The 16,386-nt window shown below is 39.5% G+C and overlaps 1 protein-coding gene across 1 annotated transcript in view; it reads right to left on the minus strand.

Moving 5' to 3' along the window:
* The window catches only part of LOC126199465 (uncharacterized), a 197,977-nt gene that overhangs the window by 152,273 nt on the left and 29,318 nt on the right, over positions 1–16,386 (minus strand). The window contains exon 2 of the mRNA XM_049936386.1: positions 619–693. Coding sequence (XP_049792343.1) covers positions 619–693 — 75 coding nt within the window. The remainder of the gene's footprint in view (positions 1–618; positions 694–16,386) is intronic.

Consider the following 16,386-nt stretch of genomic DNA (forward strand, 5'->3'; position numbering starts at 1 on the left):
ACTACTTACTTCATTGCACATTGCTATACAGGACAACACTTCCCAACTACCATATTCAGGTTTGACCCGTTATTGGTGAAGAGCGCAGCGTGCAACTTCATTTCAACATAACGGTTATTGCAGTCAAATACTTGCGGAAAATCTTCGCCTTTGACAGATACCAGAAGATTTCGGCAGTAGTCTTATACAAATGGTGACTCACCGAATATTCTGAAGCTGCCGTGTGCTGTCGAAAATATCTTCAATCGAAACAAGTTTACATACCGAGGAATTTTGTCCGTCATTTGTCGGTTATAAACTTCATTTTCCATACTCCTTTACGCATTACACATCAATCATCAAATTTAAAAACTCTGCCAAAAGGTATTTATGGTTGTTGTAGCTAATTATATCTTTAAGTCCGGAGTTAAAAGGTACAGCGAAAATATTTCACTATTGAAAACCCTACATGCTCATGAAATGATAGGACAGAAATAATAAGAAAAGATGTAGTCAAAACACTCATGTCAATGAAACAGCGAAAGCCTATTGCAACCGCAATGCCATTGCAGAAGTTATTGCAATAACACGTAAAGACTAAAAAAACTTATATGTCATGCTAACGAAAAGACTTCTCACCTGTGTGCGTACCCGGCTTCCATGTCCATCCAGTGTCTGATGAATACGGAGAATCACCTTGATTTTGATTTGGTTCTGTAACAGAAATGAAATGACAGCGTTAATATGATCCCTTAGAATTATTATTGGTGATCATAAATTAGAGCGAGGACCCTGTGAAAAAAAGACTTAATTTTATACAACGCAAATGCTTAATACAGCCTGAAAACTCTTGAACGCGTAATTCTTATACATAATGAAATTCAGGTATTTGTAAGAAACAGTGAGTTACCATAACGACAGTCGAAATAATTTGAACGGCTTTGGAAATTTGTACTGTAGCTGCTGTGACGATTGTACCATTTTCAGCCTCGTAGCTGAATACAGTCCATTTCACTAAAATATGGTATGTTAACAGGGGTATTGAGGGAAGTAAGCGTACGTGCATACTTAGGTGCGAAGCGCCATCAGCAATATCTCATGTGAATGGGTAGAAGTGAGAAGTTGTTCATGTAGGTGAATTTTTTCAGCTGTGGCAGAAGATTTTTAGAAAACTATCGCTGATCACTTCAACAGAAGGTTGAAAGAAGCTAGGATATATCACAATAAACTGGAACCAATTATTTTACACTCTGTTTAGTAAAGTTCATATTGGCTACCTGCTGTCATTTGCAAATCAGTACAAATAACAATTAAACCATTTAGCTTAGTCACAGTAGTAAATCGAATCATGTAAGTTAAAAGTTGCTAAATAACAAATCTTCTATAGAACAACATCGGATGTCAGGAAGATAGGTTTTCAGCTCGATTTCGCGATTTATGGAAATAACTTTGGCAACAGCAGTATCCCGCCCATTTTGTGGTGAAGTCAGGTCTAATAAAGACAATTTATTCTTTTCAGATGAATTGCAGACACGGTTATTTTTGTACTTAGGAACATAACCATGATGACACCTGAACGCCGCAAGGAACTTATTTGTGGAAGTAAAACATTCTTAACGATGAATTATCTCACAATATTGTTCTGTAAGATACCACCGTATGAAAATAAGCATAGTGCGTCTATACATTGATTTGTTACTCTACTAGACTTGTAATTACGTGAAAATAAAATGTGAGTGAACTTATTTGTTTAGGAAACTCCATAAAGTAGTTTTTAAGTGTGAAACTTCATGAATAGGTCCACTCAAAAAAGTTTTTGCCCCAGTTACTAAATCCAGTATTTGTGCTACGTTTATCAGTGGTGTTGCATTATTGTAGCAAATTAGAGCTTATGATTCGGAGTCAAATTTTAACCATTTAACACCTGTTGTGTGATGAACATCTCCACGAGTTAAATTAATGTCGGATTGGTGCTTAATGGTGCACACTTTCAGTTCCTGTAAGTGTATTTTTGACAATGTTGTGTGGCAAACGCATTGAGAATAAATACTGTTTTAGTCTCTAGCCTTTGGAGTATCCCGAAACTTCCTGACAGGCTAAAACTGAGCGCCCGACCAAAACTTTAACCTGGGACTTTTGTCTTTCGCGAGCGAGTGCACACTCAGCTGCCGATTTAAAATACAATCTGGAAATTATTTCCAGTATCCTGTTCAAGAAATATGTTCTTGATCAACTATGGTGGAATAGTGTATGCATGCATAGTGGAAGTACACATATTCTACTTTTGGATAAACAGCTGATTCACATATCGGTTTTATTCCATCAGATAGTGAATCGAAGTGTCGCGTTACACGTGAGTCATTAATTCTTCTAGCCTTCTGTTACATATATACAGTTGCTTTACGTACGTGCCTGCTAGTTACAAGACGAGTTCATTCCCTAGCACTCTGATTTCTCTACAGCTAGTGTAGGCACTCCATGCAAGATCGAGCAGTGGTTAAATAAGTTTTAACATCTACAGGAACAGTGAGGACTGTGGTTTCACTAAAGTACTAGAGAGTCACCATACTGTTTCCTCCCGTTATTAATTTCCACCATTCAATAGTAGTGAAAGTGTATGAAGAACACACGTTAAAACTGAAGTTATTATTCTGACACACCAGAAGGAATAAATTACTGGTTTTAAACAAATTCAGTGTTTATGAAATTAAAATTCTCTCACAAAATTCGTTGACCTTCTGCAAACCTTCCAGCAGATAAAGAGAAAACATTCGTTGAGTTGTTAGAAGGCCATGACCAAAATTTTTCCATGTATAGTATTCGAGGTCGTTTCCAAGAAACCATTAGGCCATTCTACCCTTTCTTCAATCGAGTTGATTTGTCACTTGAAAAACAGAAAATTCAACAGTAATTTTTTAAAGAAGTTAGTAGCTTATAATCTAATTACTCATTAACAATCTAATCTTCCAAAGTATCAACACGGAATGCTACAGTCATTGTAGTGACACATGGACATTTAGTACAAAGAACAGCTTAGGTTACCCAGTGGGAAATACAGAGATACATAATGGGAATTATTATGAAAGACACGAAATAATCGAATGAGCCATTGAATAGAAAGGAATCGGTGTCGTATTTACATGTATGTGGACAGTGAAATGAAAATAGGGTGATCATGGAACCACGTGAATTGATGGTAGGCAGACCAAGTAAGTACTGTGCTGAACTCCAAGAGCTCTGAAAACACTTAGAACAGAACCTGATTGAAGTTGAGGAGATAGCTTTAGGTAAAATGAGGGGGCAACATGGCTTCTCCTAGGTGAAACACTCTCAGCCACATTGACTTCCGTTTGTCCTTGGCTGTAATGAAAACGTAGCTAGATTTTGATATCCTTTGCCAGACACACACAGTTATATTAATTCAAGTGTTCCTATTGATTGTATGGGGATAGCACAATGCATTTCGATCTTTCGTTCATCATTCGTTGTTTGCTCATGTCTATCAAAAAGACATGTATACGTTCTGAAACGAAATAAATCCTTTCCTTACTGCAATTAACAACAAACTCCTGCTTCAAAGTCCATAGAAATCAAATTAACACACACACACATGTACCTCATTATCATCACCACAGGAAAATTCACATTCACAAGGGAAGTTTTCAGAATCAGAAGACAGCTCCATCAATTCCGTTATCTTCGCATTCGATAGTCCTCTTCTCGTAACATTTTCAGTTTGTAGAACAAATTGTTATAAAATAATGCGTTAAACCAAGCATGTGCTTATCACCAGGAGGACCGTTGAGTCAATAATGGCAAATGACGCAAGAGACGCTGCGCAGACAGACATCCGGTTGTTGAAAAATTGCTTCTAACCGCACGAACATGCGATGTCCTTATGGAAGGAAACGTGCACCAACACTTTACCACAAAACCATAGATTAATTTTTACAATTTTCTTCCAACATTATTACTAACTTGACAAATTAGGAAAAGTCATAATATTTAATTATAATAAAATTAATAGTTACTATTAGAGAATATATTAAACATCACCCAATGGTAGGTAAAGGGTTGAGCCATACCACAGTTTCACATTCAGGTTGTCACTTATCTGACGTACCTCGATAAGTGGGTTCGACGACTCTCAGAACAGGATATTATTCCTGTTTATTTTCCCGAAGACGTGAAAAGTTGCTTCATCGAAAAAATAAATTATGTGAAGGCAATCATTTTCTGCATCCACTCATTCCACAGTGTTTCTGGAAAACAGCAATTTTGGCTGCAAGTTGCACTTCGTACGCGAGGAAATGCATCCGTTTCTGTAAATTTTCACGATAGTGCTCTGTGGTATGCGTGTTTCTCTTGAAACATAACGCGTCTATCTCTGCGGACAGCATTGAAATGCTCTACTGACAGTGTCAACAGCGCCTCCACTCACTCCAAGCCTAATGCTTCTTTCTTTGTCAAGAACACTGCCACTTTTCGCACCATCCTTTGAAGCTCTTCACGTCTGGCAGCTCTCGACCACAGAGACTACGGTCATGTGGCTGAGCTGTGACAGGCGATCGTGTTTCATAAAGCTACAAAACAAATTGCGCTTTCCCTGCATAGGCGCCATTGTGACATCAACGCCACTAAATTACGATACCCGTAACAAGAGATGGAACACACTAATCAGATTCAGAAGGATGTAGGTTGCGGTAGGTACTGGGAGATGAAGAAGTTTGCACAGGATAGAGTAGCATGGAGAGCTGCATCAAACCAGTCCTTGGACTGAAAACCACAACAGCAAGAGAAAGTAACAAGATACTGTCAGAGCATAGGTGGAAATGAATCCATAAAAACCTAAAGAATTAAGGTGCCATTTGGAAAAATTCGCATAGACATGTGGAACTGAACCCATAGAAAACTTAATGCATCAATCTACCATGTGCATCAACTCGCATAGCCATATAGTCCGAAACTCACGAGGTGTGGTCTCTCAGATCGCGGGTGAATTTTCGAACTCGTTTTCAAAGGTCAGTTCGGCCGGAATGTTTCTGTACCCCACACCCTTCCTTAAATCACCAAATCATCAAAGTTTCACTGTCGGTTACATTAACGCCTTGTCTGTTTGTTCGTTGTTGTGACGTGTCAGGATTTCCTATACTGCGCCACATGAAGTACGTACCTGTTTTATTCAGGGTAGTACCGTCAACCCGTCTTGAGTCGACCGCTCTCTTTCGTATTTTTGACGCTACATAATAGACAAAGCGATCTGCATTTTCACTTAAAATAGTGCCTTATATCTCACAGCTAAAGAATCGTTTCCTGTTTTTGGTTTTCTTTTCATTAATGTCCACGCTCACTGAGGAAACGCATTTTATAAGGTCCAATCGACTCAACCCAGTACTCGGTGTTAAGTCGACACCATATTAAAACTACACGTCAAAGAACGTTTGCACACATTTCGGTCGATATCGGCCTCCCTATTTGATTATTTTTTTATTTATTTGTATTTATTTATTTTTTAATTTGCTGAAAAGGACCTTTAGCATCGAAAAATGTGGACAATTACATTTTGTTACGTGCATGGTTCATGTTAATTAATTTAATAGAAAATATTTAATTATCAGACATAATATTACGTCAACCTAAACAAAGTGTTATCACAATTATTAATGAACTAATTAATATAATAACACTGACAAATACATTAAATGTTGTTTACATTTCCGTAAATACCTAATTAATATCATAGCCCTGGAAACTTATAGCAGATTTTAAAACACCCCTTTCCTCCACAGAAACAGCGATACTTTCTATTCTTTCTGTTTGATCATAGTAACAGAACTGGAATGCAACTACCATATATATAAGCTTCTTGATCTCCCAGTACCTACTGCAACCTACATCCTTCTGAATCTGCTTAGTGTATTCTTGTCTTGGACTACGATTTTTACCCTCCACGCTGCCCTCCAATGCTAAATTTGTGATCCCTTTATGCCTCAGAACATGTCCTACCAACCGGTCCCTTCTTCTTGTCAAGTTGTGCCACAAACTCCTCTTCTCCGCAATTCTATTCAATACCTCCTCATTAGTTATGTGATCTACCCACCTAATCTTCAGCATTATTTTGTAGCACCACATTTCGAAAGTTCTATTCTCTTCTTGTCCAAACTAATTATCGTCCATGTTTCACTTCCATACATGGCTACACTCCATACAAATACTTTTAGAAGCGACTTCCTAACACTTAAATCTATACTCGAGGTTAACAAATTTCTATTCTTCAGAAACGCTTTCCTTGCCATTGCCAGTTTACATTTTATTTCCTCTCTACTTCGACCATCATCAGTTAATTTGCTCCCCAAATAGCAAAACTCCTTTACTACTTTAAGTGTCTCATTTCCTAATCTAATTCCCTCAGCATCATCCGACTTAATTCGACTACATTACATTATCATCGTTTTGCTTTTGTTGATGTTCATCTTATATTGTCCTTTCAAGACACTGTACATTCCATTGAACTGCATCCTCAGATTATATAAAGTGGTCAGGGCGCACACCGTACATAAAAATAATTACACGATGCGAATACAAAGGTAAAACGTGATTAGGACATCTAAAAGCTGAAAATACCCCAGTGCTGTCAAATAGGTTGCCCCATGCGTAAAGGACGCCGCACAAGTTGGGAACAGATGGGCAGCAGAACTTCATGGAGCGAGAGCATATGTATGAGAGGTCCTGTTGACAGACATAGAATACTATGTCATTAAAATTACAAAACAAAATCGTCCGCAGTCAAGACTCTATTTTTATCTTAAAGAGGAGATCTTATCAGTCAGCTAGAAACCAGCAGCGATGACCTTTAGCTTATTGTGTTGGTATAAACAAGTGAATTTACGAACTATAGACAGTGATGGAATCTAGAGCAACTGTCCCCTCGAGGACGTCTCTAGATAGTTCTAACGTTCAGAATGTTTTCACAGGAACGTGTCGATTTCAACGATCTTAAGTTTGCTGAAACTGTTACTCGGTGGATGGTGGAAGATATCAGTAATACGGATGAACGATTTTGTAATAGCCAGTGACCACAACTTTTCTATCTTACAAAAGGATCATTGAGGGAAAGAACTTCAGGTTAACGGTGGTGGGCCCAGCCGTTTATCCAATAAAATACTTAAAGTGTTATTTAAAATGAACTGTGTTCTGAGTGGTGGTGAAGAAAAATGTAGCAATGAATATCAATTCTGCAGACTTTATTTTTGTAGCTAGAGTGCAGTTGCATGTGCAAGTTTAGTTTTAAGTGAAGATTCGGTTCTCTGTTAAAAAAACTGAATAAAATGTTGTGAATTTCTATGATACTTTAGTAAGTAAAATACTGTTTTATTTAGTGCAAAAAATCAAAACGGAGTATTTAAACGACGGTTAAATAATTGTACAGGTAAATTTTATGTAACCCAAATAAATATTTTCAAATGATTCACGTCTTAAATCTCGATTTAAAGAAAGGGGAAGCAGAGAGCACACCTCATACTACATGTTACAGGAAAGCCACGTTGTGAGTTAAGGGCTAGCACAGTTACTTATAAATAATCTTTGTAATCAGGGAAAAACTTTATGCTCATCCTATACTTCTCGTTTCAAATAATCTCAATGAATACTTGACAGTATCTTGACATTTTACCTTTGTAAGAAAATACCAAATATATTTATGTTTTCCTCTTTAGCTTGCACTTGATTAAAAAAATTTCTGATGTTTATATTTAATCATAAATTAACGTTTTCCTCTTTTCTATTTTTCTTGATTCTGATGGTGACCATTAGGGTCGAAACTAGCTGAGTGTAACACGCCTGCCAAGTGCGATCAACACAAACGTGATTATTTTGCTTCCCCGGGGATCCACAGCCTCGACGTGTTTAACAAAAGAATACACTGAGCGTTGTAGGCTGTACTATGCTTTACTAAAAGCTAGCTTTTAGCTAATTTCGGCTGTGAGCCATTATCATGCACATTTACTGTCTTGTATTATATACCGTGCATCCATCGTAACATACTGTAAGTGCCGCAGCCCGACACTCAGTGCGTTACGATGGAGTACGACTTCTGGTTTTACGTATGTGACGCTAAACAATATGGAATGCACGATATGTAATACATAACATAGTAAATGTGTTCTATAATCGCTCATGGCTGAAATAAGCTAATCGCGCGATTTTAATAAAGCGCAATACAGCCTAGAACGGGCAATGCATTCTTTTATTAAACATTGTGAATGAAAGAGACCATACGTTTACACTAGCATTGTTGTGGATCTCTTCCCAACACATACCACTTTATTCAATGCTCCCGTAATCGGGTGAGGAGAACAGTGAGCGTTAGGGGAAGCCAGCAAGAAAACGCGGCTCCACCGCTGCGGCTGATGCCCGCCGGCGAGATGCAAATCGCATTACGACGTCGAACGAGCGGCTGGACCCGGCGGCCACCTCGTGGCGGCCGATAAATATCAATATCACGGCGACGCAGGCCTACTCGCACGTACTCCAGTTCAAATTATATTACACTCCGCATTTCCATAATGTTCCGCCCTGTTCGCAGTCAGCAAATCTACAGAGAAGCTCCCACTAGCACCTCATCCTAATATTTCTCGCCCTCACACTCATCACTCTCTCTGTCTCCCCCACTCTTTCTTCGCTCCACATCTCTCTCTCTCTCTCGTTCTGTCTTTCCCTCTCTCTCTCTCTACTGCTCTGAAATGCTCTCTTCTCGCCCTTACGGAGCATCCGCAGCCGCCGTCTTCGCCAAATATACGACACTGTGTCGTAAAAATAAGCGTAGATGGGGAGGGGGAACGGGGCGGGGGGGGGGGGGGGAGCAGGCACCCGTTGCTGCAACTTGGCCATTGCTCAAGCTTACAAAGTCAACAAGATTGCCGCCCAGAACTGCTTCCTAGGCCGAGCATTTCCCTATTCCTCCGTCCTAGGCCGTACCCGAACCCCTGCGCTCTAAAAGGAATGATAGGCTGTTAGCGCCCTCGTAAAACTTTTTACCTCCTCCTTTTTTTCTCCTTTGGACGCCTCCAGACTTGTTTTTCCCCCTTCAGCGAAACCTTTCCGGTCCTAAGTCGCGAGCACTTTTATTACGAAAGGATTTTTTCCCCTCCTTGCGCTTTAATTTACTCACTCCTCGGGAGACGAATCTGCTTTTATTACTTCAGCGCTGAATAAAGGCGATAGGCTCGCAGCGCTTTCAATTAAAATTATTATTTCCTTATGAGCACCCAGTTGTCTTTTTTCGGAGTCTTACAAAGGCTTTGTTTTTAAGTCAGACGCATATTACGTTTTACTTCTGTCACACATTTGTACCGAACCATGTAACGGTCCAATTAAATACGTTTTTATCCACCCTACAGCATTAATTTAATATGCAAAAGAAAATAAATGTATATTAACAACAGGTTTCTGACTGATCTGAGAATAGGGACAGGAGTTTCTCAAAAATCTGTTGATATTGCTGCTGGCGAAGAAGATCCGTGGACTACCTGTACGACATGTACATTTGGCGGTATTAGAGAATAATGGCCTAAGAACAAGAAGTACGATATCCAGAAACATCTGTTTTCTTTCAAGAATTAATACTATTACAGCATGTAACACGTCGGTCTTTCGATTGTATCCATTCCGAAATGACTCGTTAATGGCCGCACCAGGCCATAGCTGTTGTTGTTGTTGTGGTCTTCCGTCCTGAGACTGGTTTGATGCAGCTCTCCATGCTAATCTATCCTGTGCAAGCTCCTTCATCTCCCAGTACCTACTGCAACCTACATCCTGCTGAATCTGCTTAGTGTATCCATCTCTTGGTCTCCCTCTACGATTTTTACTCTCCACGCTGCCCTCCAATGCTAAATTTATGATCCCTTGATGGCTCAGAACACGTCCTACCAACCGGTCCCTTCTTCTTGTCAAGTTGTGCACCAAACTCCTCTTCGCCCAAATTCTATTCAATACCTCCTCATTAGTTATGTGATCTACCAATCTAATCTTCAGCATTATTCTGTAGCACCACATTTCGAAAGTTCTATTCTCTTCTTGTCCACACTAGTTATCGTCCATGTTTCACTTCCATACATGGCTACACTCCATACAAATACTTTCAGAAACGACTTCCTGACACTTAAATCTATACTCGATGTTAACAAATTTCTCTTCTTCAGAAACACTTTCCTTTCCACTGCCAGTCTACATTTTATATCTTCTCTACTTCGACCATCATCAGTTATGTTGCTCCCCAAATAGCAAAACTCCTTTACTATTTAAGTGTCTCATTTCCTAATCTAATTCCCCCAGCATCACCCGACTTAATTCGGCTACATTCCATTATCCTCGTTTTGCTTTTGTTGATGTTCATCTTATATCCTTCTTTCAAGACACTGTCCATTCCGTTCAACTGCTCTTCCAAGTCCTTTGCTGTCTCTGACAGAATTACAAGGTCCTCTGCGAACTTCAACGTTTTTATTTCTTCTCCATGAATTTTAATACCTACTCTGAATTTCTCTTTTGTTTCCTTCACTGCATGCTCAATATAGAGATTGAATAACATCGAGGAGAGGCTACAACCCTGTCTCACTCCCTTCCCAACCACTGCTTCCCTTTCATGCCCCTCGACTCTTATAACTGCCATCTAGCTTCTGTACAAATTGTAAATAGCCTTTCGCTCCCTGTATTTTGCCCCTGACACCTTCAGAATTTGAAAGAGAATATTCCAGTCAACATTCTCTAAGTCTACAAATGCTGGAAATGTAGGTTTGCCTTTCCTTAATCTAGCTTCCAAGATAAGTCGTAGGTTCAGTATTGCCTCACGTGTTCCAATATATCTACGGAATCAAAACTGATCTTTCCAGAGGTCGGCTTCTACCAGTTTTTCCATTCGTCTGTAAAGAATTCGCGTTAGTATTTTGCATCCGTGACTTATTAAACTGATTGTTCGGTAAGTTTCACATCTGTCAGCACCTGCTTTCTTTGGGATTGGAATTATTATATTCTTCTTGAAATCTGAGGGTATTTCGCCTGTCTCATACATCTTACTCAGCAGATGGTAGAGTTTTGTCATGACTGGCTCTCCCAAGGCCGTCAGTAGTTCTAATGTTCTAATGGAATGTTGTCTACTCCCGGGGCCTTGTTTCGACTCAGGTCTTTCAGTGCTCTGTCAGACTCTTCACGCAGTATCTTATCTCCCATTTCGTCTTCATCTACAGCCTCTTCCATTTCCATAATATTGTCCTCAAGTACGTCGCCCTTGTATAGACCCTCTATATACTACTTCCACCTTTCTGCTTTCCCTTGTTTGCTTAGAACTGGGTTTCCATCTCAGCTCTTGATATTCATACAAATGGTTCTCTTTTCTCCAAAGGTCACTTTAATTTTCCTGTAGGCAGTACCTATCTTACCCCTAGTGAGATAAGCCTCTACATCCTTACATTTGTCCTCTACCCATCCCTGCTTAGCCATTTTGCACTTCCTGTCGATCTCATTTTTGAGACGTTTGGATACCTTTTTGCCTGCTTCATTTACTGCATTGTTATATTTTCTCCTTTCAGCAATTTAATTCAATATTTCTTCTGTTACCCAACGATTTCTACTAGCCCTCGTCTTTTTACCTACTTGATCCTCTGACGCCTTCACTACTTCATCTCTCAAAGCTACCCATTCTTCGTCTACTGTATTTCTTTCCCCCACTCCTGTCAATTGCTCCCTTATGCTCTCCCTGCAACACTGTACAACCTCTGGTTTAGTCAGTTTATCCAGGTCCCATTGTAACAACAACAACTGTACATATAATAATTATTTCTTCTGATTTTCGTTAAATTAGTGTAATCGATGTTCTGATTTCATTTCTTTTTCTTTTCATGCCATGATGTTAAAGGAACTGTAACCTATTTTCGATGTGAATATCAATGTTTTTGTCAAATTTCAAGCAATGTTATAACAGAAGTGAAATGTAAGAAACGTTGAAACTATTGTAAGATGTCGAAGTTGTAATTGTGCGCCTGGTCCATACGTAGGCAATGTATTAGGATATGTAGAATGCAAAACCTTTGGTGAATACCCTGCCTGTAGGGGAGCGGTAAAAGGTGGATGGCAGGCGAGCGCGGGAAAATGCACACGGGCGCGGCACGGCATAACGGGCTCAGCAGTAGTAGTCGGAGTTGGGCATCGGTCTCAGTAACACGTTCTGGATCGAGGAGGCTCTCCTGGAAAACGTGATTTCGTTGAGCCTCGGATGTGCCGTTTCCGACGCCTATACAGCATGGCAATATTCCATAGGCACTAAATGGAAAAATATTGCGACGCTATGAAGAAGTAAAGTGCCGATACATCAAGAGCCATAGCTGTGATTGTATGTGTGCTTTGCGCCTCGCCATCTCGCCGCCCGCCAACCGCCGCATCGATACGAACAGGTTGAACCTTTTAGTACTGTATTCGTGTGGACCAGTGTCACTTTTGTTCCTGACTGTTCAATAACAACTTAACTTTTACCAGAACTGTCCTATCATTTAATCATCCTCATCACTAACCTAGACAGGGTCCTTTCCACATGTTGTGCAATCCGAGTGTCCCGAAATGAAGATTTAAAGTTTATGTTAATAATACTTACCTGCAGACATATGTTAGAATGATGTTTAAAGAACTGTGTTGTTAATGAATAAATATGCAAATAATATAGGTCCGACAAAGTTGGAAGATGATGTTGAAATTGGTTTGGCAATGAAGTTAATTAATTTGAGACAAAAATAATGGTAGTTAAATGAGCAAGAAATAAGACAAAAGAGTAGTAAATCATATACTGGAAATCTTGACTGCTTAATGCTTTCAATAATCCAAATTTCAGTACAGTGATCACAACAGTTTCAGGGTCCCCCCCCCCCCCCCCTTTTTCCTTTTCTATTCATTTAAATTCTGAAGTGTACTGAACTGATTTGACTAGCAAAGTTAAAGTCAATATAAAACCAAAATTTATTAGTGTTTTACCTTTTTCAAAATTGACATTGTATGTATGTTTCGAAAGTACTATTTCTAGGGTAACCTATGCCCGATTTTAATCAGATCAGTAGACAGTACGAAGTTGTAGTAAACATTATAGTGTATTGTTGTGTATTTTTGGCTTGTCCATATTAGTACAGAAAGTGAAATTATTAGTTCAGTAGATTTTCTGGTTCTAAAATTTACCACATTATGCAGTGCTATTACGTGTTGTTTTGTACTGGGAAGAAACTCAGTTAATGCCTAATTAGGCTGGCGACCGTATTATTAACAATTTGGTAGCATCTGCTGTGTCGTTTCTTGTCCGTCCTAACGTGTAGTTGCATTTCAGACTTGCTTGACGCATCATTGTTGTTACTGAGTGGGTGAAAGTCTGATTTTGCCTCCATTCGGGTACACGCTGTCAATTACCCCAAAATCCTTTCTTATAAGGTGAAGCCCGTCAACTTACCATAGTACAGACTTTAATAAGTATCGTACGCAGTAGCGTAGTGTTACACCATCTCCTTAAATTGCCACCTTTTTCCAGTTTCTTCAGTTTTAATCTACAGTTCATAACCAATAGATTGTGGTCAGAGTCCACATCTGCCCCTGGAAATGTCTTACAATTTAAAACCTGGTTCCTAAATCTCTGTCTTACGATTATATAATCTATCTGAAACCTGTCAGTATCTCCAGGCTTCTTCCATTATTCAACCTTCTTTTATGGTTCTTGAACCAAGTGTTAGCTATGATTAAGTTGTGCTCTGTGGACAATTCTACCAGGCGGCTTCCTCTTTCATTTGTTAGCCCCATTTCATATTCACCATATAAACTTGTACTACTGTAGTAGGCGTGGGCTTCGTGTCTATCTTGGCCGCAATAATGTGTTTACTATGCTGTTTTTAGTAGCTTACCCGCACTCCTATTTTGTTATTCATTATTAAACCGACTCCTGCATTACCCCTATTTGCTTTTGTATTTATAACCCTGTATTCGCGTGACCAAAAGTCTTGTTCCTCCTGCCAGCTAACTTCACTAATTCCTACTATCTAACTTTAACCTATCCTTCGATTAAGGGATCTGACATTCCACGCTCCGATCCGTATAACACCGGTTTTCTTTCTTCTGATAAGGACGTCCTCTTGAGTAGTCCCTGCCCGGAGATCCGAATGGGGGACTATTTTACCTCCGGAATATTTTACCCAAGAGGACGCCATCATCATTTAACCATACGGTAAAGCTGCATGCCCTCGGGAAAAAAGTAGTAGCATAAATACAGATTATTCAAGCTGCTGGGGAAACTGGTTCTGATTGCCGCAGTACCTGTAATATTACTGGAATAATACTGGATGTTTTTGTTTCAGTGAGCGATATTTAATTTAATAGAGTGAACTGATATGTAATTTTTTTTTCATTTTATTTGCAGTCACTTTCGGTAGGTTGCAGTTTCAAACCGCTGCGCGAAGATGCAACAGTTATAGGAATACCTATTATTAATTCAATTTTTCCGTTAGCAGCAAGGCAACAGAGCGTCGGAACTCTTTTAATGGAGTCAGATGGTAATCTGGGGCCCCAGTTATGATTAACACAGTTTTTCCTGGGTTTCTTTAACTAAGCCCCTTAATGTGGAGTTTCACCCGAGCCAAACAATATAAAAACAAACTTAGTTTTTGTTAGGCTATAGCGCTGGGTATTCTAGGCTGTCTAAATACGTACAAGTAGGGGCCGCCTCTCTCTCTTTGTGTCTCTCTCTCTCTCTCTCTCGTGTTTTTTTTTCTTTTTTTCAAGGAACCGCCACGTATTAGAAAAGATGGTATAACAAAGATATGCAGATCCGGATTTTCTTATTTTTGAATGAATGAAGCTGTATTACTATTCATTTGTTTTATTTATTCACAATTATAATAAAATATTTAATTCTCAGAAATATTTCATAAAACCGTACTGTGGCAACATCTCGACAAAGCAACATGTGCTAATGCAAATCGGCTAATATGACATTAGGGTTGGAGGAAACTGAAAGTAAATTCCCAAGTAATGACTGATCATCGTGAAATCAGTTAGTAAAGGATAGACCGCTGAAGGAAACACGCAGAATTACGGGAAAGTGTACCTGACATCTACTGTGGAATTTGGAAGCAAGCATTTGATGACTTGCAAGATAAATCGTTACAGTGAAGCTTTAAGGTGTTGAAGATGTGAACAGATATGACTCTCCCTGCATCTCATGCAGACACAGCTCGGTCTTACCACACTGTAGCTGCTTGTGGCAAACGCGCTGCACCCTCACTCTGCGTTAGCATCAGCGTCCTTCCTTTTAAGTTGAAATCGTAAGTCGAAGAAATGCAGAGGAGCCCTGCGGTGCGACCAGGAGGCAAGAACAGTCAGATGAATTGTCTGGTTACTGTGCGACGGCATCCGTCAAAGAAGCCTCGCTTTATGGCGTTTTTCGTTAAGAGCTAGCTCTGACTAGATGAACTCTAATTCTTATGAGCCCTGACCACTAAAAAGACGTCTCTGAGAGAATAGGACCCCTTCTTTAGATTATGCTTAACTTGGTTAACCAGTTAAATTCTTCCTAACAGTTTCCTCGGAAAAAAGTCGTTTCTCACTCTTCCTGTTTCTTTCTTCTGCCAATAGTGGAGCTTCCTTTCGGCATTACAATGTTCTCAGTCACTGTGGGAAAATTTTCCATATGAAACATCGCCTATTTTTCTTATATTCACAAACAAAATTTTGTGCAAGAGCTGCGCATTCAGCGGCTTCCCACAGGTGTCAGAGACTCGGGGCTTTCTCTTCACCTGCCGGGTATTGCTTTCTGGTGTCCGGCCCAAAAGTCATTTCTACGTTTGACGGACAATAGCGCTTTCTGATAAGGTTCCTCCTCACTCCCTCTCATAAAACGTTTTCGCAAGTGGTTGCAATAGGTGGCTCTCTCTGTTGCGGAATTCATACGGCGGCGCCGTTGTCGTCAGGGAAGAGCCTGGTGAAGCTGGCACCCTATTTTCAAGATACGTACTTTTTTCTCAGATTCTTAGTATGTATGCCATAGTTCTAGAGTTCTTTGTGCGAAATTTGAATAGTTCTGCGGAATTTAAGGAATAAACCAACAATAATTGGAAAAATTTATCTTTTAAAAAAAATTTTCACATTAGCGAAAAAAAAAATCTCATTATAGAAGAGCTCCGGAGGAGATCCACCAAGAATGGTAATGACTTTTTGTGCAGATAATAGTTCATGATGTAGCTGCAATAATGACGGACCCATTTCCACAATGATGTGAACATACATTTTCTTTTTCAGAGTTCTTCATACGTATGCTACAGGTCTAGAGTTCTCTATTAAAAGTATTAAGAGTTCTGTGGAATTTTGCCAAAAAAATACGATTACATTTCTGAA

This window comes from Schistocerca nitens, chromosome 8, assembly GCF_023898315.1.
Source record: "Schistocerca nitens isolate TAMUIC-IGC-003100 chromosome 8, iqSchNite1.1, whole genome shotgun sequence".
Taxonomy (NCBI): domain Eukaryota; kingdom Metazoa; phylum Arthropoda; class Insecta; order Orthoptera; family Acrididae; genus Schistocerca; species Schistocerca nitens.